We start from the raw sequence: 25,069 nt of genomic DNA, 5'->3' as shown, positions 1-25,069 counted from the left end.
GACTGCGGCTGTTGAGAGCAGAGACAGGCTCTGTGGCTGGAAATCTGCCCAGCCAAAGTAATCACGAAAGCTGCCTACAGTTCTGCCAAAAGAGAAACTGCATGTCTTTTCATGACATCATACGCCGGATATTTGGCTCTCCTAACAGTGTTTCTGATTTGAGAGAGGCCTAGCATTTTGTGAAGAATTGTAGGATTTTTAAAACAAAAGTAGGATTTAAAAGGTGAAGTGATTCGTGCAAATAGTTACTTGTGAAACTGGGCCTCACACAGCACTCCTCAAATATGGCTTTATTTGGAAATGCTTGTCTTAGTTGGAGCTTATTTGCCTTCTTGAGCACCATTAGGAGCACACAAAGGGGATACAGTGCACCAGTCATTCTTTACCAGCACTTGTATTTCTTTGACATGAGTACGGTTTGCTTCAGAGGGGTCTGAGTTCTCTTAGAGTGCTCACATATGCACAAAAAATGCTGAGTCACAGCTCTGAGTCCATTTAGAGGGCTGAAAAGGACCAAATGTGAAACACCCTTAGTCTCAAACTTGTATTAAGTCTGGAGCTGCTCCGTAGACAATGAATGGGAGTCTGATTTTGTGGACACACAAAATATTTGTTTTCTTTTAAAACCCAAATAAGCTTTATTCTATTGTAGTGTTCTCAGTTCTGAAACAGAAAATGTACCCATGTACTCTTAACATTCCCCCTGGGTGCTCTCAGTGTCATCTGTAACATCTTCCCTGATTCATTGTCTATGGAGCAGCTCCAGTCTTTATACTTGATGACATCACAAGTTTGAGTTTTAACACTGGGATTTGGGAGAGAGTTGGTCATGTTTACCAAAGTTATTAGGCTTTCTTATTTTGAAAATGGGTGTAGTTCCCCTTTAACATATGACTAATAACAGCATGGAAACTACAGTTCCTAAACTGACTGAGTGGCACAGTTGAGAAAGTAAACGCTCATTCCAATTATCATAGAAAGGGATGTTAAAATTCAACCCTGAAAAGTAACGAAGGTTTTGAAGGTTTATGTAGCCCTAGTTCTATTAGACCAGGCAGAGCCCTCTACAGGACCCTGGGTAATATTCGCCTCTAATTACAAGCACGTATTTGCCCTCTAAACTTTGCATAAACGTAGCCAGTCAAGCCGGACGTGCAGAGCTCATGGACGCATTACTACACACCCTACATCCTGTTCAGCAAGCAGCATAGAAGCAGCATGGCCCCTATAGGTCAAGGGCTTCACCTGTGCTAATTAGGGCTGCCCCCAACTAAGAAGTTTACTAGTCAACCAATAGTCGTCATTTAGGGCCATTAGTCGACTAGTCGCCCGCATGTTTCCGATATCAATTTAATTCTTAAATTATATATTTTGGGCGGGGCAACACAATGGTTTGAGTTGAAGGTGTGAGAAAGAATAGTATCAGTAACATTGTTAACACTGTGCTACATTACAGAGAAATACAAAACCATACTAATGAACCTTCATTAATATAGGCCTATATTTTATCTACAAGTGCACGTCACACACTGAGCGAGCCGCCTATTAATGATGCTGTGGGCTAATGGGCATGTAGCTACTTCCATGTTTCAGATGATACGTCATGTTTGTAGTCGACCAATAAAGATGAGTTTACATATCACCTTGGGTTCGTCCTTCACCTTCTCAAAATGATCCCACACTTTGGATTTCGTGCCCGACATGTTATTAACTAGCCTGTAGAATAACCATTTTTGATTTATTTTGACAAAGCATAGCTCCTAATAGAGTTTCACGTTTTTTGTTTTTTTTATCGTTTTTTTTGTTTGTTTTGTTCATTTCTGCGACTAAGCGACCAATGAAATCGTGCCGACCGATGACCTTTCTGGTCGACTATTGTTTGGTCAGCTATTAGGGGCCAGCCCTCGTGCTAATAGAACTAGGGTTACAATATTGTAACCTTTGTTGATGAATGAATGCCCATGGCAATGTAACATCAAGCAAGCTGCACCGATCCTGACCAGCTAAAGGTTAGTCGCTCCGACCCGCCTACTTCTTTATAACCTAGGCCATTGTAGTGGAGAAGTAGGGAGCCCCAGCCAACCCAGGAAGTATGCAACCAAACTGGGAAATGCCATGGCCTGACCTTGCATGGGTTGAAAGACAAGCAATAGACAGCAGGCAAATCGCTGTTGCTGAAGAGAAAAAGGATGTCTGATGATGTCATGATCCCTCTTTATATACTATGGGCTCCACGTGTATTGGGTAGGCAAGTCCTGATGAACTACGAGATTTCAGTGGCCGAATGACTGCTCATGATTGGAGGAGAGTATTATCCATAGAGTCCAGTGGAGGGCGGAGCCTTTGAGAGATAGAACAGTTGATTGTATATTTTCAAAACCTCGGTCCAGTCCTTAGTGAACTATATTCAACCAACATGACTCTCAGCATGAAAAGATGATCTTCAGATGTATCCCCCCTCAGTCTTTTTTGGTGTGAAAAAGATCACTCCTGATTACACACACAACACAGTCATCTTGTCTTTACTCCTTGACTTTGATTTGAACAATGTGTATTGTAGGCTCTTTGTAAGTCTCTCACTGTGAGGCTGAAGGATCTTTTAGCAGTGATAACACTCTGGAGAAATAACAGGGAATGACAGAAATGGGCAATTTGACAGGTCGTGCTGACCCAGAGAATCTGAGTTTAGTATTTTTCTGAAAGTCTTCATGCTGTGTGCTCACTGTGGGCTTCAACAGACAGTGTCGCTCTACTGCATTGTCCATATGTCTGTGCAGGGATAGTTTCAGCCTGCTAGAGAAGGTAGAAGGTAGTCTTATTCAAACTCAAGCTGAAAAGTGACAAAGAAAAGAACTTAAATAGTCAGAGTCAGTCCTGACCATCATTTGGCCCAAGCAAAATTCGTCCAATGGGCCTTCCTACCTTGATCGTGTAAACCATTTATATTGCCACACAGTCGTACCGACACACCAGTCTGTAACTGTGTTTTCTCTCCACTGTCTGAGCTACAACTCGAGCTCCTTCAGAGCCAAACCCTGAGCAGCAGACGAAGAGTGCTGTGGAACAGCGGTGTGTTTAAGCCCTCATCTGCTGCGAAAGGCATGCAGAGGTCACGTAAGATCAGGAAAAGAACTTCCTGCCCTGGAGAGATGCCAGGATGTTGGAGGGCAGTCAATAAAGGCTTGTTCTCGGTAAGTGCTGTGCCCACAAGGAAAGTCCTGTGCCTTTTATTATACCTTCAGACACAGAGTCAGCCTGGCTCTCTGCTGCTTTACTCAGTCTTCTTTCTGATACACATATGACCTTTGGAAATATGCAGAAATATGAGAAAGGAGTGAATAGTGTTCCCAGCATTCATTTTGAGTTCGAAATGTTTGGTGTGCAGTTTTATTTTTGTCTCTTTTAGTCAGCCAGGTCACCAGAATAAATGCTGGCATTGACACATTTGTATGTTTCATATGTAGCAGATGTTCTGTTTCTTTACTTTTAACTTTTTTGTTGTGACAACGCCGTGGGTAGCGTGTGGTTGGGTTTAAGCACAAGAAACACTTGGTTATCGTTAGGAACATATCATGTTTTGGCTTAAAGGGATAGTGCACCCAAAAATGAAAATTCAGCCATTATCTACTCACCCATATGCCGATGGAGGCTCAGGTGAAGTTTTACAGTCCTCACATCCCCTGTGGAGATCCAAGGGGAGAGGAGGTAGCAGCACAACTCCACCTAATGGAGGCTGACGGCGCCCCAGATTCAAACGTCCAAAGCACATAATTGAAAACGTCATTTGAACTCTGTTTTTAGCCTCATTGTAGCCTGTAGCTCTAACTGCCTCTCTGTACACTGCGCTCAAGTGTGCACGCTTGCGTGAGACCGTGAGACATGGGCATTGTGCATGTTCACGTACTTTTGCTGGTCTCGCATGCACACGTGAGCTTGGTGCACAGAGAGGCAGTTTGAGCTACAGGCTACAATGAGGCTAAAAACAGAGTTGAAATGACACTTTTCCAAACAACTTTTTATGTCGGAGCTTCAGGACACTTGGATCACTACGGACGAGCAGTATGGAGATATTTTGTGGTTTCAATTGGTTTGGTGGTTTTAATCTGGGGCGCCGTAAGCCTCCATTAGGTGGAGTTGTGTTGCTACCCACTCTCCCCTGGGATGTCCGCAAGGGATGTGAGGACTCTAAAACTTCACCTGAGCCTCCCTCGGCATATGGGTGAGTAGATAATGGCTGAAATTTCATTTTTGGGTGCACTACTTCTCCCGGTTAGAATTCCTTCAGGGTTCATTGTTCAGGAGGTTTTTACCAGGAGGTGCATTATCTGCAGAGGTGTCTTGCTCTCCAAAAACACAGAATACAGCAGTTTCATGTTACAAATCAGTGTCTTTCTTATGTTGTTTGGTTCGTCAGAGATGGGCCACTCGGCTGGCAACTTTTTCTCTGATAACTTAAGACCCAGATGTTCAGGAGGTTTTGACCCAGAACCAAATTATCCACAAAGGTCTCTTCCTCCCAAAAACAATCAGACCAGGGGTCTCATTTTTAAAACAATGCGTAGGATCCATACTAGAAATTTATGTACAGACAAAAGTCAAAGAGGGCATGCGCCAAAAATTATTCGAAAATATCTACAATCAGGCTTCCACCTCACCATCTGTGTCGCCAATTTCCAGTCTCCAAAATGTTCGTAAGCATGGGTCAAAGTTAGAAGTAGATCACATGTTGCATGGGAAAGGGCGTACGCCACTTTCAGGCCTCATTTTGAGTGTACCCAGTGTTTATAGATGCAGGTGATTTAAACCAGTTGAAAACACTGAATAAAGCAGTTTTATGTTAACAAAATCTGTTCAGACACTGCACGTCATGAAGGAGATGCTAACAATGGTAGCCAACCCAAAAATGCGAAAATGCAAATGACTGTATCTAGAAGCCATGTTGGTTTGTCCATTCTGGGCTACTGTAGAAACATGGCCCACTGTTTATGCAGATATAAAAAGCTCATTCTAAGGTAAGGAAAACACAATGTTTCTTATTTTCAGCCCTACCCTCTCATTATGTTGGTCTGCTGCTGGTGTTGTATTAAAGCCTATTCCCCAGTCGAATAGTGGTTCCCTCCTGTTGATGTGTAGCGCCCTCCTCGTTGTTAGGGTGAGGGATAAAGTTTGGTACAGGTTTAGGTAGGGTGAAACACGTATCAATGGGGAAACAGGCCTCGAGACAACATCTGTAGCCATCTCACCTAGGTGTTTCGCAATCCACAGTTCCCTTCCCTCAGTTTACGTACATGTAATCTGAACTATGTCATGATATGATGTGTTTCTTGATAGGATATGTTTGCACTGGTTTAGATTTCAGGGGAGATGGAGGGAACACATCCCATCCGCCCGTTTTTTTTTAAATGACATTAAAGACATTTACACCATAAACTGATACAGAGAAGTCTCATGTCGGTGCATTAAAATTCACCAGAATTCAGGAAATTAAATGTTTCATGCTCAAAATTTTCTGTGCACCCCTTCCCTACAATGTTAAATCGAAACCTATGCCCTTGTACGTATGTAACTTACAAATGTAACATGTGGTTTGCAGAAACGTACAAAGCTAATATTTTACTCTGGCGACTGAGCTACCCCAGTCTGCCCTTTTGTCCCAGTCAACAGCTAATCAGTAAAACCACATTAGAAACAGACTCTCATGTCTATCCCCCCTTGATCATCCTACTAATCTTTCTAGAGAGACGGGAGATTACCATTTTCCACCCCCACAGCCATATGCCAAGTTATTTAACTGATGTCTGTGATGAATGTGTGAGCACCCCTGCTCATTTGCAACTTCAATGTATTGACAGGGCCGTAATACCATGTGCATCCCAGATGAGACCGGGAGATCTCTGAAAAGGAGGAGTATGGAAATGAATCGAGGAAACGAGGTGAGTCATCTCTGAGTGACATGGCAAGTGATCTGGCAATCAATACTCCCATTCAGTCATCCTGCACTGACTCAGCAACTATAGACGGGAGGAGAAAGGAGACTTGTGGGAGGAAATACACTATTAATATGTTGCTCAGTATCCTAACAACATGCAGAAGACAGTATTACTTCTCTCATGAAATTATAAATCCACAACCCAAGTAATTTGTTGTTATATTGGGAAAAGAAATCAAATAACCATTGTTGTCTTCCTGTCCTTGCTGTGACCACAGACAGAGCCTCCTGATTATCTTGCACTCTCAAAACTATAACGCTTCCCACCCACCAGAAGCCCTAAACAGGAAGCACTGGTTGGCAAATGGACAGGGCCGTTTCCGTAGCGACTAAAGGGGCGTAAAAGCCCTCCTCGCAGTGTCTGCTCCAGCTCACATTGTACCTCCTTAACCGGATGAGACTGGAGGAGGGGAGCTGATGGAGGGAAGAGCGGCGGGATGGACAGGGACCTTTTTTAATCTGTCCCAGAGGAAGGCAGAGAGAGCAGGGGGCTGGGGTTTGTTTTTAAATGTATCTCCGAAGACTGTGAAAGCTTTTATTGATGTTATTGATGTTGACTTTACAATTCTCTCAGGACAGTGACATCTTAATGGAGTTTGTTGAGGTCATTTTAGCCTCAAATGGTCATCATCTTATATATAGTGCTGAAACCCTGTCAGCAATCAGTAAGGTAGTGTGATAATTTGTCGCTATAGCATTATGATTGATTGGAATTTGTTTTAGTGAGCTTAAACAAAGACAGAGAGTAAAATAAAGCTACTTACAAGCACAAAAAACAGATAGGTGCTATCCACACCCATGCAATAATCATCAATCTAAAGAATAAAACAACTACATAAAATAAAATTCAACCGATAAGAGCACCATCGATAAAACACTGGCGCCTGTAGGGAAATGAGCAGCAACAACAAACAAACCCTCTAAATAAAGTGCATTAAAAACATCCGCCCTACTACACAATTGCCCTTTTGATAAGCCTCACCCTTTTGTGATGGTCCGACAAGCTGCTGACTAACTGCACTCCCTGAAGAAATATAATCAAATTTTTGGAAAACTGAAACGGTGATTGCCGAGAGAAGCAGACAGAGGGGTCTACAGTCTGTGTTTGAAGGATATATCCAGGATGTCAAACTGACTCAGCAGCAACAACAGGTTCAAAAGACAAAGATAGTTAGAAGCTAAAGCCGAACTATAGGCTACAGATCACAGTGTAAAAGTGAACCACCACATCACTGCTGATCGCCACACAAGACAATGAATATAAAGGGAAACTTTGCTGATATTGAACCAGCTGTGTGGCATCACAGTGTGTGCAGATGAACAGTGTTTGGCTTCACCCCCGTGCTGCTGCCAGCACCCGGACCTCCACCGCCGCTGGACGGGCAGATGTCTGTGAAGCATCCATCTTTTAGAATTTTTAGCTTCTTTGCAGTGACATCCATATGTAAAGCACTGTCAACTGTCATGGCTGCATATAACTCTGGACAAACATGGATGTAAACTGTAGCTTCAACTTGACTGGTTTGCGGAGGCATACGACCACGAGGCGGTAATTCTAGTTTAACCTGCCTAGCGGTCTGTCATGCTATGTTTGTAATGATAAGGAGGTGGACAGCTTCAGGATAATGATGGATTAGTGAAAGGGCCTACCAGGAAATTGTCAGGGGCCCACATGGCCTTCATTTGCAAAATGTTGTGTCTCAAATTACCGGCCAGGAAGAGACTCAAAATTACCACAAAAACAGGCAAAACAATCACAAAGAAACACAAAAATACCTTAGACAAACACAAAACCACAAAAAGATGCATAACGACTAAAGATAGACACAGAAAAACAACAAGAAGAGGCATAACTACCACAAAGTCAGTGTGTCTTGCTCCAGTGTAGGGGAGGTGTTGGGTCAGTGGCCTATTGTCTCATGTGGATATTTAGTGTTTTGGAACCTGGATGTTCTGATCTTGAAGATGCAGTGTGCAGGTTTTAGTGGCATCTAGTGGTGAGGTTGCAGAACTCAAACTTCTCCCGGGCATGCTCCCATGTGCCCTGCCCCTTGCTCACTCCCAACTCGTCAAATACTGCCATTTGTCACTGGATCTCAGTGTCAGTAACCGACGCACAGAGGCGTCCTTTGCAGCAGTATACGCACTGGGCAGGTGTGTAGGAGAACTACAGTGGCCGATGTGAAAACGCGATGGCCCTATCTGGAGCTAGTGTTTGGTTTGTCCGTTCTGGGCTACTGTAGAAACAACATGGCCGACTCTAGGGAAAAGGACCTGCTTTGAATGTAGGTATAAAAGGCTCATTGTAGGGTGTCAAAAACACATTAGTTCTTACTTTCAGGTGAAACATAGTTGAGAATATTATATTCTATTTCTACCAATAATGCTTCTTAGTCCTTTGTGAGAAGAAAGGAAATTTAAAAAGGTCGTTAGCAAGGTCAGAGGCCCTTCTTTTGTATTCTAGCCTTATAGATATTCATGCAAAAGAATGCTGTGCCTATTTTGGTCTTTGTCACTTAATACTTCACATGAGTAACGGAGATATGGACCAATCATAAGTCTGACTGAATTTTACAGTCACAGTTACACTGTGTGCCACACACTTTGCCTAATTTGATCTCAGGGTTTTGGTTTACAAAGGGACTCGTGTGTAGATTTTAGCAGCAAGATCGTGCTCCTTGCTTGTAAAGGTTCAGCTCAGTCATTCAATCCCTGGTTTTGTTTGTTTGTTTTTCCTTTGAATGTGTCGTCATGTGTTGTGTGAGTATTGTTTTATGTCAAACCTGGAGATGTAGTGAGACAGAGATTTGGTTTATCCCCCCATAGGCCTAGATCTGAAAGCTTAGCATTCGCTGATGTTTTCTTTGCTGTTGTCTAGATGTGATTATATTCATATATCCTGTTATATTTATATTTACATATCCTCCTGGAACCCTCCATAATTTATAACACACTGTAATGTGTTTTAAGCAGATAAGAGGCCATTTTAGGTGTTAAAATACACAGTATTTGTCACCAATGATAACCTCTCCATACTTGCTTGATTATATTGTCATTCAGTATGTTTACATGCCACTTATTGGGGATGAGGAGTTCTAGCTGTAGACAGATGCATAAATAAACACTGAAACTACATTATAATATGTTAATAACTATTTATTAAATGCTTATATAGAGCTTATAACTGCTAAATATGGGGTTTCTTGTATATAACCTGTTCTGTATATGTCCTCTAAATGGTTAACACTCAGGTTACACCTCCACTGTGCTGGTGCTGACGTATTGCGGTAAGCGAGTTGTGTCATTTCCGGTGTTTCTTTGACAGCGTCTCTGTACTGCNGACATGTTTGTTCTCCTGCCACTAGAGGGCAATAATAACCCTGTAACACAGAGGCCTCCCACCCTCTGCTGACATTAAACTTTTGACCTACTTTCAGTGAGGAATATGCATCAACATCCTATCCCTGTAGAGCAACCTCAAAAACACATCAGCTGCTAATGTGTTTACTTGTGTCAGATGAAGAGCAGTCTAGTGTTCAGCTTCCCTCTCAGTAAGAGTTATGTGGCTTGTTTCTTTGAAAAGGTGATAATATATTTCATGCTATGTGTTCATAAAGTTATTGTAGTCACTAGTTCAGATTACAGCTGCCAGTCTCACATTGCAATGTACTGTGTATGTCTGTCTGGATTTACCAGTTTAGTTGTCTGTGTCTCTTACCCACAAGTTTTACAGTCTTGTTGTTGACAGTCAACAGATGTGAGGCGAAACCAAAAACATTTTCTTACACTTCTGTTTTGTGGTCTATAACTTGATGCGAAACCTTTATCAGACTCACTCTCAGCATACTGCTGTCTGGTTAAACCTCATAACCATCCTTTGTCTCCTCTGCACAGCCCCGAGTGACCAAGGTAAGACTGATGACTTGTTTAATGCCCAAAAATCAAAATGTGTCTTGTGGTAATGGAATGATGAGTTTATACAGACCCTTTAGATTCATTTCATATAACTGCATATTGTTTTATGTTTCTATCTGGCCATGTTGTAAACTGGTTCTCAAATGGGGTACTTTAGAGTATTGCGGGAGGTATGTGAGATTTTTAAATGTTTAAATTTAGAAAATATCAGCATATGCATAATTCCTAAAATAATCATACTACTGCAAGTTCAATAAAAACATAAATTTAAGTTCAATAGACCACATCAACAATATTTCTATTTTCAATGCAGTTGTTATCTGCCATGAACTGCCGCACAAACGCAATCACCTTTGCATCTAGGTTTATTCACTGTGTGTCTCTGCCAAAAATGTTTTGCACTGATCAGGGGATACTTGGCTAAAGAAACACAGATGGCAGAGTGTTTTCTGTTTGTTTGTTTGTTTGTTTGTTTTGTTGTTTGTTTGTTGCCCTGGGGGTTGGTTGCCTAGGACGCAGAGTGCCATTAGCTTCCATTATCTCCACTGCTGTCTGTTTATACGTGTATCTACTTAGAACAGTGGTCCGCAACCTTTTTTCTTAAAGGACCCCTTTTCTATCATTGAGTAAAGTGACTATTTTATGGATATTTCATATCATATTCAGCGCATAACAATAACAGAACACAACAACTGATAAATCGTACAAGTAACCCTAATAGTGAAGGCAGTAACAGCAGGAAGTTAAAGGTAAAATTAGCAATCTGGATGAATTTTGAGCAGATCATTTGCATGGATTTTACATTAGAGATGAGGTTTTCTGATATTTTAGTAACTTCTTGTATGATTCTCTGTCTGTTTTAAGTTTTTTTGGTGACCTTTTACAATAAGTTACTGGGTGAACTAATGACGAATAAATAAGGAACTAAATATTAGTTAATGGCCAGTTAACACTAATGTAAGGTTTACAAGCTAAGTTAATTTATGTGTATCAGTAAACTGTAAAAATGCATTTTCTGCAGTCAAGTATGTGCACATTTATATTTATAATTATTATTCAAATATTTACATGTTAAAATATTTGCAGCAGCATGGTTAAACACGGTTAAATAATTTGCTGCATCTGCCTCAGTAGTTCTCATATTCATTTACCTCAGTCTAATTCATTCCTTTTACTCCTCATTGGTTACTTAAGAGTCATGTGACCGCCAACCAGGAAGTGTAACCAGGAAAAATGTTTTTTTTTTTAAATTATTATTATTATTATTGAACATTTTTATAATACAATACAAAAAGGCAGTCTTATACAGAGTGAATAATTACTTAGGATTGACAACTGAGCAGCAATATCAGAAGTATACGAACATAGATACAGAAAAAATGTTGTGCTGAAGTGTGGAAATAGTGGCCATTTTTCCACACTTGGCTGAGTGCGCTTGGTTACGCACACACTTTGGTGACGTTTTGCCACACAGAACGTACATTTGCCTATAGTGTTCAAGCATGTAAGTGGCCAAGTACGCGGGGATATTTAAACGAAATTGGGACAGACTTGACAATGGCCCTTACATTGCGCATTGGATGTTATTCTCCGCGAACAAAAACATTATCCAAACATGATTCAGTTTAGAAAAGGGTGTAAAGAAATAATTTTCATGTAGGGATGAAAAAAGGTGTGGATAATCAGCAGGGATCTGCAGCTGTGATTTATGTTGAGCTGATGTATGTACGTATATGGATATATGAATATATTTTCATGTTACATGAACAATTCATGATATTTCTATTACATGCATTTAAGAAAGTCAGTTAATATGCTGGCATATATAACACTACGTTGGATATCTAAAGGAAAGTTAAAGGTTATTAATTAGTGAATAAAAGGGGAAGGATTAAATAAGTTAACTACTGTTTTATAATATTTGTCATATTGGAAATAAAGACATCAATCAAAAGAAATGACGGAGCAAACTACTCACCTGTATCCATCAGTTGCAGTATTTTTAGCCCCGGTAAACAGGTAATCGTTCTCCAAATTGGAACGTTTGTTCCGTGGTCCCTATTTCAGATAAATTCTGTGGTTAGTAAATAATTCCAGGGCAAAGCTTGATGTGAATTTCCTCACCACAGACACATTAACAAAGCTTCCTAACATGTACCATCATGACGCTATGATATGAACGGGACTATGATATAAAGTTAAATTTATAAAACATTTTTCTTACACTGAACTTTCTTCAGCGGCATCTCAGTCGAAATCCCGATAATGGCAGACTCACTGAACTATAGTGGGCAGACTTCACCAGCATTGAAGCATTGATGCATTGTGGGATTTATACTTGGCCATTGTCAGCTGGGACAGGCTCCAGCCCCCCGCGACCCTCAAGAGGAGAAGTGGTTTTAAAAATGGATGGATGTTTGTGTTCTTTGTTTCATGTTGTTCATTCATGTTTAATCTGCTTCCTGTTTTATTTCATAGATTCTCTCCTCATGTGTTTTGTCTGGTTTCACTTCCTGTCTTCGTGTGTTCTCCCGCCTGTTTTCTGTCACACCTGTCTTGTTAGTCCTTCCCTGTTCCCAGAGTCTTCCCTTCACACCTGTTCTGTATTAGTCTTGTCTGCTCCACCCTAGTGTTCCCCTCCACACCCTTGTTGTTAGCCAATCCCCATTTCCCTCCTTTTGCCTGTATGTTCCTACTCTAGCTGTGTCTTGGTCTCGTGATTAGTAGAAAGTCCTCTTGACTCCTCGTGAACCTTTGGCGACCTCCAATGAGGGTCGGGACCCAAGGTTGGGAACCAGTGACTTGGAATATACTCCTCTTTACAACATACAGTATATTGTCATGTAACACACACCCTGTCTAAAGATCTTTTTGTGAGAGCTAGTTTAAAAGGGCCTTTCCTTTTACGGTACAGCTGGATTGTATCTGATTGGTCTTGCCTAATAACTTCCTGCATGAGTGGCATGACCTCAGAGAAAAGTTGCTGTTTTGGATACCACAACATAATGTGTCTAAGCTGTGTGATTGCAGTCGCTTTCCCAACCCACATCAGATGCGTAGATGTAGGTCACGTGCTGCTGTAGCTGCATTTGGTTGTGTGGGTGAAAAACACCTTTGCATTTCCTACTGAGGATAGAGTTCGAGTGAACCTTTGTGTGACTGTCATTCTCAGCATGTCTGCCGTCTGTCTGAAGCTCATAACCATCCTGTGTCTCTCCTGCACTGTCCTGAGCGGCCCAGGTAAGACTTGTTACATGTATAACGTCTAAGAATTCAACAAATGTGGTTTGTAGTGATTAGCTGTAAGGCAGGATGAGTTCTTAAAGCTTCATGAAATGTAGTTGAATAACTGTGCAGGGTTTTGTGTGTGTCTGTGTAGGGGGCAGTGGAGTGGTATGGATAGATTTTGGAGGAGCCGTCACCATCCAGTGCAGACCTTCTGAAACAGGCCAGGAGTTCCTGGCTGTGCAGAAGGGTCTCAGTGAGGACAGTCGAATCTTGTTCATAGATGGCAGCTCTCAAAAAAAGACTTTTCACAAAGACTTCATGGGCAGAATTCAGTCAAATGGAGAATTCCCCAACATGGATATCCTCATCAAAAACTTGACCACTGAGGACACAGGACCATACTGGTGTGTGTACAAGAAGTTTGACGTGAATTCCGGGCAAACCATAAGCACAAAAGGCACAGGGTCCATGCTCCTGGTGGTGACAGGTGAGCCTCATCGATTTATATACATTCATAATTCAACTTCATTATTATACACAGCACAAAAATGCATTTTGACAGTAAGCTACTGGTGTAACTAACAAATATGACATGAAAGTAATTCACCATTTTGTGTTCAGTCCAGTAATCTTGAATGGAGTACTTGTAATTTTACTAAAACAATATTGTATCAGAAAACGGGGGGAATTTCACCTAAAATGTAAAATCATTGAAGCAATGTGCAAATGAAAAATCCCCCAAAAAAGTCCAGATGTCACAGGCGATAACATTACTGTATAGTGGTGAGCAAATACGAGAGAAACTTAAAACCTTCCAGCTTGAGTCTGCACTAAACACACTGTCCATCAATACCAGATACAGTGAAGCCGTGTGACTCCTCAACCAACTATCTGCTCCTGGTGTCTGTTGTGATCAGTGCTGCTGTGCTGCTGGGCATCTTCATATGCTTCCTCATATGGCTCATCAAGGTACACATGTGTTTCAGTGTGTGTGTGTGTGTGTGTGTGTGTGTGTGTGTGTCTATGTGTCTGTGTGTGTCTATGTGTCTGTGTGTGTTTCTTTATTTGATTGTATTTGACTATATGACTCACAAACCCTGATGGAATCTCGGGGGCTGTTTCCATGTTCCTGTTATTCTCAACAGTACTCGTCTGACACACACAGAGAAAAATAAATTGTGGAAATTATTATTTGAAAGCTGAGATTTATTGGCAGCGTGACTTTCATACTTTTGATTTACCCTGTGAGGTGTTGATTCCACTGTGTGGCCATTTCCACTGAAGTGTGTGGTGCTGTTGTTGTCTGTAATGTGTTTTACTTGTTACTTGTTAAATAGATATATATGTATATGTATATGTATAACATCAATAATGTATGTTATTATATGTGTATATACATGCTCAATGTAAGTTAAATCATTCAAATGGTGATATAAATTGAGGTTTTATTTCCATACATATATATACACACATATACATACGTGTGTGTGTGTGTGTGTGTGTGTGTGTGTGTGTGAGTGTGTGTGTATATGTGTGTATGTGTCTGTGTCTGTGCATATACGTATATGTGTGTATATGTATATATGTGTGTAAATATGTATGTATATATATATATATATATATCTCAATAATTTAATACAAATTAATATTTAAATTCATTTAATTTATTTTAATTATAATTTAAATTAAACTTTACTTCAATTTACAATTTAATTAATAGCGTTCATATATGTTGATAAAATTGAATTATTTATTTAAATATATATATATAGCGGAGAATGATCACCCTTCATAGATGAAATAACCATCTCTGTCTTTTAATTGTACATGTCAGGTCTTAAAATACACCTGACCAAAACACTTTGAATGTGTCATTTTAAAATGTCACAATGATCTAAGAAAGAAAAGCTTCAGCAAAGACAAGTACAAAAAGTACATTTGAATAAGGATCCTACTAGTTATTGTGTAATAGCCCTACATCTAACATGTTGACAACCATATCTGTCATCACCAGACCAAGACTTTGTGCACCACAGAGAAACCGCGGCACGTCCCCAACAATGATGTTTATGAGGACATGCGTGGAACAATCAGACGCTAAAGATGTCAGTCTGCAAGCAAGCAACCTGAAACTCCACAGTGTGTGCACCGCTGAGGCACAAGTGATGCACGAGAAGCAATTCTGCAACTTCAGCATGTTCTTGAACATCTCTTCAGGCCTTGTGTGTCTGGGTGAAAGAACATTAAGACATTACGGTCCATGAATTGTCCCCAGGTACAACACGGGAACACGCGCAATGCCAGTGAACAGACTGGCACAATGTATTAAAATCCTTTATATAACTCTGTTTGAATGTAGTAGGGAGGCTCAAATGTCATAGTTTGTCTTGTCTTTCATTGCATCAGACAGACATCAGAACTGGATTGTCCTCTGACATGATCCTGACATACATTTTTAATGTAAATATTTTAATTTCCATTTCTTCTGTACAAAGTGATGATTATTTTGTAGAAACAGCAGGTTTAACTTGACTCCCATAAAATATATCTACAATGTTTTGTTATATAATAACTGTAATTTCATGTCTACATAAATAAAACAATACATTTGTGGGAAAAGTAGCCATGTCTAAAGTCAATTACTTTTTTCTTGAAGATAAAGAAATATCTTAATTATCAAATTAGTTGGAGATTAATTTAATAGTTGACACAGAAGTCATTAATAGATTTATAGTTGCAGCTCTAGTGTGCACCAGATAAAAATGGCTGACCTTTGTTTCAAACTTTGAACTCTCAGTCTCATTATCTGTGAGCCACAACTTCAGATGTCGATGACTTATTAGCAGCATAGCAGCGCTGGGATAATGTGGATTACTAAAAAAGTGAACAGGTGATGACTCGATTCAGTAACACCCCTGGTTTGTACTGTGAACTTGCACTTACAGCGACTTACTGTAAAAGAGATTAGGTCATAGCAAAGAGCTACTGCTTTGCCTTGGGGGCACTTTTACAAAATGACAAGTGGCCAGAGGCAATGACCTTTTGCAATGCCCCGCCCCTTTCTGATGGTCCGACAAGCTGTCGCAGTAAGCATGGAGCCCACACTGTAACTAACTGCACTCCCTGAAGAAATATTATCATATTTTTGGAACAATGAAAGTGATTCCAGAGAGAAGCAGACAGAGGGGTCTACAGTCTGTGTTTGAAGGATATATCCAGGATGTCAAACTGACTCAGCAGCAACAACAGGTTCAAAAGACAAAGATAGTTAGAAGCTAAAGCCAAACTATAGGCTACAGATCACAGTGTAAAAGTGAACCACCACATCACTGCTGATCGCCACACAAGACAATGAATATAAAGGGAAACTTTGCTGATATTGAACCAGCTGTGTGGCATCACAGTGTGTACAGATGAACGGTGTTTGGCTTCGCCCCCGTGCTGATGCAGCACCCAGACCTCTGCCGCCAGACAGGCAGGGATCTCCGGAGGAAGTCAAACAACGTTCATCTGCGCACACTGCGATGACACACAGCTGGTTGAATATCAGCAAAGTTTCCCTGCTTCCCTTCACTGGTTCCTGCACAGCAGGGTTGGTTTAAAATTCACTTGGGGCTCCTGGGTGAAAGTGCGGAGCTGGTTTGACCCATCCACCACCTCTCCTTCCCTCCCTATATGGACTGTCTCGCAGTTTATATTATGGTAGTTGCTGGCAGCCCGTGTGTATACTGCCACGAATGGTGCATCTGTGCGTCGGTGTCTGACGCTATCCTCCACTGACAAAGCAGCAGTATTTGACAAATCAGGAGTGACACCCGTCTGTCCCTTGGCATTGCTGCTTTTTTATACAGCCTGGCACCTTTTTTACATTCAAAGTACAAAAAAAATCCCAGTGTGAAATGATTTATTGACTAGTGTGAATAAGGAAATGGTCAGTGGGCCTCCCAGCACTGAATCTGTTCGGCTTTTTCAAATAAATATTATGCACCTAGTCTGCGGTGAACATTTTCACAGCTTCAGCCACCAACATCCCACATGAAGTCAGTGCATTTCAAAAGTGTTTTTTTTTTCAACTGACACACTCTTAATAACACAATAACTCAGTGAATTGTTTTTGATATTAAATATTTTAAAGTTTTTTCCTCAACAAGTCAAAGTAAATGTTGAACCACACACACACACACAAAAAAAACCAACCTTTTAAAAAACAGAACAGTAATTTATAATCGGTGCCTAGTCGAGCTGAGTGCATGTGTTCTCCAAAGTAAACGCTGCATCTTTAAACACTGTAACTCAAGGAACACTTCAAACAATGCAAGTCAGGTTGCATCCAAGCTCAGGTCCGAGAGATACCGCATGAGTCAACATCAAAATGTCAGAGAAAAAAAAATCCCTTCTCGTGGTAGTATACAAGACGGGAGAATGTTTACTCAAGCGGTGTGTCTGTGTGGTCACAAGCTGTGACTCTTTTTCCTCCACCAAACAGCAAAGATCTGCTGAAGCAGTTAAGTGTGAAATGTGTGTTTACGCCTGCATGTGGGGTAAGTGTCAAGGTACAAAGTGTTGCGAGTATGCAGTTAAAAAACCTTGTAAGGGGTCCAGCGAGAAATGGAAACTGTGTTTGAGGTGAGTGGTAGCACACAAACGGAAACTGAGACCCCTCTTACAAGAAAAGCAGCATAAGCACGTTTCCAAAAAACGCCAGGAGCATCTGCGCCACAATGTTGCAGCTACTTTTCAACCAATTTTTTAAACCAGCAAATGTTCCAGTGCACTAATTCAGACAAAGTGCAGAAAACTCCTGACTGTGCAACTGCAGCAGTTTCCATACTTACAATAACTCGTAACAGGAAACACCAAATGATTAGGTACGGCAGAACCAGAGGTACAAAGACATATAACACAGGAAGACATAATAATCTGCCATAGTTTTACACAGCCAATAGGCGCTGTGATGCGTGTTTACAAAACCAGAGGATATGATGTTTTTACTTTGAAACCGCATGTATCAACCTCTTTTAATGTAACCTCAAAGACCTCGGTATCAGGTCTGATAATCCACACACACAAGTGTTGTTGATCAGGGTTAAGTCATATAACGGTTTCTGAAATGTCACTGCTCTCCTCACTGCTTGTGTATTTTTTTTTGTTTTGTAATTGCCAAAATTGTCAGAAGCTGTCTTTTTGTCACAGAGGTAAGAACGGAAACTGTGACATACACTGGGTGCTTTTAGAAGTGTAGGTAGGTGTTGGGTGAAACAAGCTTTTGATTCAAAGTGCCTGTTTTCAAAGTTATCTGATGAGTGTTTTCCATGCAAGTCATACAGTGTTTTAAGGTTCAACAGCTCTCAGTGCGTGTATCTTTCTTGCACCTATAGAGGTTTTTTGGTTGAAGCCTGTCTGGGGGATGAGAGGCCTAGATCAGCTGTTTCATAATAGTACAGGATGTGGTTATGACCGTTCCTATAAGGACATACATGTAAACAAGTCCGGGGCCCCTTCACAAATATATAGTCAGCCTTTAAAGTCAAATGGTACATAGCTAAACTTCATCTGTGTGTACAGCATGTGCTGCGTATAACTTTATTCATCATTTTTTGATAAGGGTGCATCAACGTAATTATATCCACATGGTTATCTTTCAGAGAAATTACTTGGCTTTGAATAAACTTTACATGAATACACGTTTGTTGCGATGCAAGCTATTTCTTGGAGATTGCTTTGTTGAGGAAATTTGTGTTTTTATCAGCAGCTGCAAGTTCAGTTAGAATAATTCTGCGCTAGGCTTGGGTGGTATCAAGGTATTACAGTATACCTGGGTCTTTAGAAATCCCAAAGGTATGATTTTTAATTCATTCATTTTCTGTAACAGCTTATCCTCTTGAGGGTCATTGGGGGGGGCAGGAGCCTATCCCAGCTGACATTGGGTGAGAGGCGGGGTACACCCTGGACAGGTCACCAGACTGTCACAGGGCTGACACATAGAGAGAACAGAGCAGAGAACATGCAAACATAATGAACAACACAGTCGCTCCTCCTCTTTCTATTAAACTGATACAGGGATGCTGTATTGAGGATGTATTGTTTGTAGTGCACAGCATGCGCCACCAGAGGTCAGTCTTCACTGATGGAACAGCAACTGAACTGAGAAATATGGTGACTTTAGCCCTGTTTCCACCAAGAAGTACGGAACAGTTCATTCCAGTTCGGTACGCTTTTTTATCGTTTCCACTGTGAAAAGTTGTGGATGGTACCAGTGGAACTATTCCGTGTTGTCCCCATTTACCGTCACCCCTCTGTTGGGGTACCTAACACACAGATCTGGTACTAAAAGGTGGAGCTGTGAACACTGCAGTCTGTTGATTGGTCAATAGAGGACGGTCACTCTGCTCAGGGCTGAGTTGTGGCTGGTTTTGAGGCTCATGTAACCACCGTTCATACCATGGAGAGTGTTACATATATTAGTAAACTGTACCAGTGAATTTCACTGTACCAGCGAACCCAGTGAATTGAGTGAACTCAATTCACTGGGCCGACTGCCGGTGACTTTTGAGGTGCAACGTTAACTTGTAATGTTACTCAATGCATGAGTCGATGACGTGAATCTGTGTCATTGTCATTTCACTGTGACAACTTTGACAAAAAAAGCGCCTCAGAGAGTCTTTCCTGTGTGCTCTGCTGGCAACACTAAACCCCCAAGCTTGCCTGAGAAGGACTAAATGCGCAAACCTGCTTTTTAAAGAAAAATCCCATGGAGAGAGACTCTCACTGCAGCCTGTTCTATTTTGTTCTGAAAATTGTGGCGTGCCGCCTTGTTCTGTTGATGATAAACGAGGTGCAGACTGATTAAGAAGGAAATACAGTGAGTGACAACAGCCCTGCCCACATTAAAGAGCACTGTTTGTGGTGCAATTGCTAAGCAAACCGAGGGTCTAGGTACCATGTCTGAAGTGTTACTTTTGGTTCCAAAGGTACCATACCGAAAGTGTTTGGTAGAAACGGGGCTTTTGAGCGGTGGGGATAACGTCACAGGACTGGTAAAAAGCTGGCCAGCAACAGCAGGGAGGGACAGCAGGGAAACACAGCAGTAGAGTCAACATGTTTTTACATCTAACTTTGTGAATTGGGTTACTCCAACCAAACCAGAGTTGGTGATTGTCTGAACAGTGGAAAGACAAACCAAGACAGTTTCAGTGAGTTTGATTTTGTTTCTGTTAAGTTTGAAAGGGGGGAATGGGGTGATCTCTGGCTCCCCTTTGTAGAGTGTGCATCCCATATAGGCTGAGCCCTTACAGCCTCACAGGTTTGATTCCAACCTGTGAGCCTTTGCTGCATATCATCCCCCTTCTTTGTGTCCCATCACCTGTCATTCTCAGGCTGTCCTGTAATGGAGGCAAAAGTCCCAAAAAGTACTCATAAAGGGAAAAAAAAGTTTGAATGAAGTGTTTTACAATGATTTATCATGGCAACACAGACACCTGCAGGAATACATCAGCCTACACTGTAAGCAAGATGACGTCATACATGCTACAATAATGTTTTCCACCACCAGCTACTTTTTTTTTTTTTTAACAAAAGTACCATCATATACCATATCGAAATATTAGGACAGTATGAAGGTATGAAAAAATAAATACCGTTCAAGCCCATTCTCCAGCCTTATTAAGCCCAGTCCACCAAATCTAGCGGTCCTTTCCCCTAAAAATCCAATGAAGTTTTAGGCCATGTTTACATAAAAACGATCTGCTGAAAACAGACTTGTTTCTTGTGTTTGTTTTCAAAAAAGTTCTGCGTTCAGACGACAACATTTTGATAACAATCATCATGCACATGGATCCGCAAAAATGACCAAAAACGCTGTAGTATACATGCCAGGCCAGTAGTTGGCAGTGTGACTTAAACAACACGCGCCTGTGCACATGCGCTTCCTTCTACAGTGCGGTGATGTATTAACAAACAAAATGGCAACCGCACGAATGTTGTCTGGACGGACGACAAGGTGGAGTTGCTACAGTAAATCTACACTTTGCTGGCAAAGCGTTGATAAATTCAATAGGGTGAGCAGCACAAACAGAGCTCAGGAGTTTCGGAAGGGTTGACTTTCTTGCGCATGCCTAGCGACTGGAACCGTAATGTGCATGTGCGAAAAGTCCCCGTTTTCAGAGGAACTGCATATTGCAAGTTTACCTGACAACAGAGATGGTGCTGTTTCCAAAAAATTGCTGTCGTGTAAACGCTCAGCCAAAACACAACTGAGGTTTACTGTTTTCGGTTGAAATCATTGTCGTATATACAGGACCTCAAGATTCACCTCTTACTCTTAATGCCTGACTTGCTGTTGCTGATGTTGATCCCCACGTCTTGCACATGCAGCAGTTACAGCAGCCATTCTGAATGGCCAGCCTCCAGTCTACATAACCCTTAACAGATTTTAAAGTTAGAGTAAAGTATGTGGCTTATATACAAGTACAATATTATGGAATGCTCAATGGTTTGCTTTTGTGATCAACAACATCAGGCATTGTGGTTTTCTGATGCTTTGCTTGTGCTGACACAACACATGCTCTTCCTCCTACAAGTCTTGAATGAAACTGGGCCAAAGTGTCTCCACTGCACATGGGACTTTATCCTCTTTGGCATGAATGCCACAGACGTTTGAGACCCTCACTCTGCTGCAGAGATCCACACTTGGTGTTATGATGGTGGTGATGAAAACTTGTAGAGCTGTCCCTGAAGTTCCAGTAAGCACTCAGTTAAGTGTAGACGTTAACTTTAAACTTTTAACATGAACTGACAGACATTTGAAATGTTTTGTGTAAATAACAATAGAAAATGAAAACATTAAAGGATGACTTATGTATTTCTAAAACTCGACTCTATTTCCCCATATGTTTGTGCCTAAGTGAGTAATGAGAATAACATTTCTTGAAACTGGTCCAGTATTGAGCAAGCTGGCAGCGGTGAAACAGTAACTCTAACCGTAAGAGTCTGACAACATAATGGAAAAGATCCCCACCATGATAGACCTTCTTGTTAAAGAGTGAGGTCCTTCTTGTTTAACCAGAAACAGCACCACAATCGCTACTGGCAAACCCACCAGACTCCATTAAAATAAACAGTAATTCTAGCGAGTATAGAGCCAGAATATTTTCACATCTAAGTGGATGTATTAAGGATTGATTTTGACCAAACCGGAGTTGGATTTGTTGGAACAGTGATTGAAGACGAACCAAGACGACTTCTGTGAGTTTTATTATTATTATTACACCAATAACATAAAGATTTCAAATGGTTTATTGCATATGAAGGATTATGGGTTCGGAGGAAAGCGTGAAGAATCGAGAGATAAGAAAATGATAGGATGTACGATAAAAGGATGAGGGGATGGAGGGTGAGGAATGAAGGGTCTGAGATGAAGGACAAAGGGATAAGGCTCGAGGGATGAAATGATGACAATGGAGGAATGGGGAGGTGAAGGGTGAGGGATGAATGGATGAGGGTTGAGGGTCAAATGGATGAGGGTCGAAAGGTTGAGGGATCAAGGGCAAATGAATGAGGATTGAGGGTCGAATGGATGAGGGACGAGGGACGAGGGCCGAGGGACGGATGGATGAAAGGTTAGGGATGACAGGATGAGGATCAAGGGATGAAGAGAAGAGTGAGAAATGAAGGTATGAGGGTTGAGGGATGAAAGCTGGGTTTCTGGGTAGTGGGCAAGTGCGATGATGGATGTGTTGGTCGAAGGCAGGAATGCAGGAGGGATCCCCGGAGTGAGAGTGGGTGTTTCAGATGTCGTTTGGATCATGGTGCATATGTGTGACGTTCACTAAAGAAGACAGCTCCGTGTAATATTTATGTGGTCAGGTTAAGGTGGCTCCACTGCGAAGAGACAACCCAAGCAAAATCAGTCAAAAGAAGGTTGGAGGCTGGTGCCAACTGTCAGAATTTCTCGAATTGACAATGGGAAAGCGAGAGTCGACCACTGAGGATATGGGCGGAAAGGGGATGTGTTCGAGGCGTGGTCTTTGTTCCCAAACCTAGTTTATAAAACTACATTAATGGAGGCTGGTGGGTTTGGAGGTAACAATTTTCAGGCTGTTTCTGGTTAAAGAAAAGGGATCCTTCTCTTTAACAATAAGGTTTACCTCTGTAGGATCCTTTCCATAATGTTGTCAGACACTTACAATGACAATCTGAGCCTGTCAATGGCAAAAACAAGCACATTAAGTAAACTGATGGTGCAAACAAGCCCAGAGTGGTTACATTGCAGCCTGTTTCATGGCTGCAGCCCTCTCACTCAATACTGGACCAATTTTAACAATTTCTGTCTCCATTAGTCACTTAGACACAAAAACAAGTGAAAATAGAGTCCAGCTGAAAAATATTGAGGCCTTTCTTTTCAACTGTGACCGTTACCAACAGCTGGGGGCTTGTCTCGCAATGTAAGACAGTTTAGTTGGCTGGATAAATGCAGTGAGTAAAAGTCTGAACACCTCTACCTCGGCATGTTTCAGATTTTTAGTGGTTTCTAGGTTTCACTCAGCAATAGTTAGATAACTTAGTAATCGTGCATTGGGTGCACTGGGAGATGGGAACCTGGAGTCATAGAGTCATGTGGCTACTTCTTGCAGCCACCACTGTGTGATACATCTGGAATACAGAGACGCTGAGCCTCTGAATCAGCAGTTATGGGTTATTATCGCGTTCCTGCAGAAGAGTCTGATGAGGTTTCTGGCTGCTGCTGGCAAGCAGAGGGTCACGCTGATGTTGTGATCCAGAGCATCCCACATTTGAAGCATTACAGAACTCAAACATGAATTAAAGACTTTTTAAAGATGGCATGATATTTTTCTAATTTTCTTGTGCAGGTGCATGTTTTGTTTTGGGGTTTTTTGTTTTTTTTTTACGTTTTTGATGCTTATCCAACCACTCAGTACTCAGTCCCTGTGGGTAGAGGCCTCTGAGAGTGGTTGCTGAAGTTATTCTTTCATTCTCAGATTGATTTAATGAGCCCAAAGCCTCCAATCTTCAGCACAACAGAGCTGCGTCAGCCTTTCACAGCAACAAAGAAATGATAAATCTCTCTGTGGTCCATGCACAACATGCAAATGTATCTGGTTTCTGAGAACCAACATGACTCACTTGACTATTTTTGTGTCACTTCCCTTGCAAACCCACATTAAAACTGACACTTAGTGATTTTTAAAAAAATGGAGAAACACATTATTTCTCTTACAAAATCAAAAGGTAAGGTCCTAAGCAATTAAATCCCACTTAATTTAATTCCATACATGCAGGGGTTTTGCTGCTAACGCCTTATTTGGTCTAATATGATCAGCATCTAATGAAAGCTAATGTTAGAAAACAATAGTTCTCTATAGCTGAGTCAGTTTACGGTCTTCGTAAGTCTTTGTCACTTTTAGGCAGCATTTTAGCATTCAAAAATTTCCATAATTGCTTCTTGTGGGTTGCAGTTGTTCCACATAAGTTGCATAATCTTGCCTTAAGGTGCTAAATCCGTGTCTGTATATACTGAAACAATGACAGAATCACTGACAGTAAAAGCTCATCTGATAAAAATGCATGCCTATAAATTTAACTGATACTACCGCTATCTGATTTAACCTCTTGCTTACAGGTTTTTTTCTGGGTCAAACAGCTTGCCGGTCCACCCACAGCTGTCACTGCTGATGTTTTTCTTTGACACTGTGTGACTCATCAGCAAGTTCTCTTTACTTAGTTAATGAAGCTACTGACAAACAGGCTCTGAAAAAACGTTTTTTCCCCCAAGTTAGTGACACACTCATACAGTTGGTTGTTGAAGCTTTAATGAGGGAAAATACTTCCTAGTCATCTGTCAGTAAAGTTCTAGTGTGTAGGACTTAGAGGCATCTAGTGGGGCAGGTTGTAGATTGCAACCAGCTGAATCTTATTTGG

At 41.2% G+C, this 25,069-nt stretch overlaps 2 protein-coding genes across 2 annotated transcripts in view; one reads left to right on the top strand and one right to left on the bottom strand.

Annotated features, from left to right (window-relative positions):
• Positions 1 to 1,435: 1,435 nt before the first annotated feature.
• Positions 1,436 to 25,069, bottom strand: part of LOC126404884 (uncharacterized) — a 107,305-nt gene continuing 83,671 nt past the window's right edge. The window contains exon 3 of the transcript XR_007571534.1: positions 1,436 to 1,482. The gene's annotated coding sequence lies outside the window, so the exon portion shown is untranslated. The remainder of the gene's footprint in view (positions 1,483 to 25,069) is intronic.
• si:ch211-188c18.1 (uncharacterized) lies at positions 9,821 to 15,730 on the top strand. The gene is made up of 5 exons (XM_050068269.1): positions 9,821 to 9,898; positions 13,077 to 13,144; positions 13,284 to 13,619; positions 13,989 to 14,101; positions 15,147 to 15,730. Exons 2-5 carry the CDS (start codon positions 13,078 to 13,080, stop codon positions 15,231 to 15,233), a joined length of 603 nt encoding a protein of 200 aa, XP_049924226.1. The 5' UTR covers positions 9,821 to 9,898; position 13,077; the 3' UTR covers positions 15,234 to 15,730.

Source organism: Epinephelus moara, chromosome 18 (genome assembly GCF_006386435.1).
Source record: "Epinephelus moara isolate mb chromosome 18, YSFRI_EMoa_1.0, whole genome shotgun sequence".
Classification (NCBI taxonomy): domain Eukaryota; kingdom Metazoa; phylum Chordata; class Actinopteri; order Perciformes; family Serranidae; genus Epinephelus; species Epinephelus moara.
The sequence above is the reverse complement of the archived record's forward strand: the minus strand, read 5'-3'. Positions and strand labels throughout refer to the sequence as shown.

What these genes read in the sequence shown, in the direction of transcription:
- si:ch211-188c18.1 (XM_050068269.1), top strand. Translation starts at nt 13,078, where the DNA reads ATGTCTGCCGTCTGTCTGAAGCTCATAACCATCCTGTGTCTCTCCTGC. An exon ending in CATGCTCCTGGTGGTGACAG is followed by an intron (nt 13,620 to 13,988) that starts GTGAGCCTCATC and finishes CATCAATACCAG; the next exon opens with ATACAGTGAAGCCGTGTGAC. An exon ending in TCCTCATATGGCTCATCAAG is followed by an intron (nt 14,102 to 15,146) that starts GTACACATGTGT and finishes TGTCATCACCAG; the next exon opens with ACCAAGACTTTGTGCACCAC.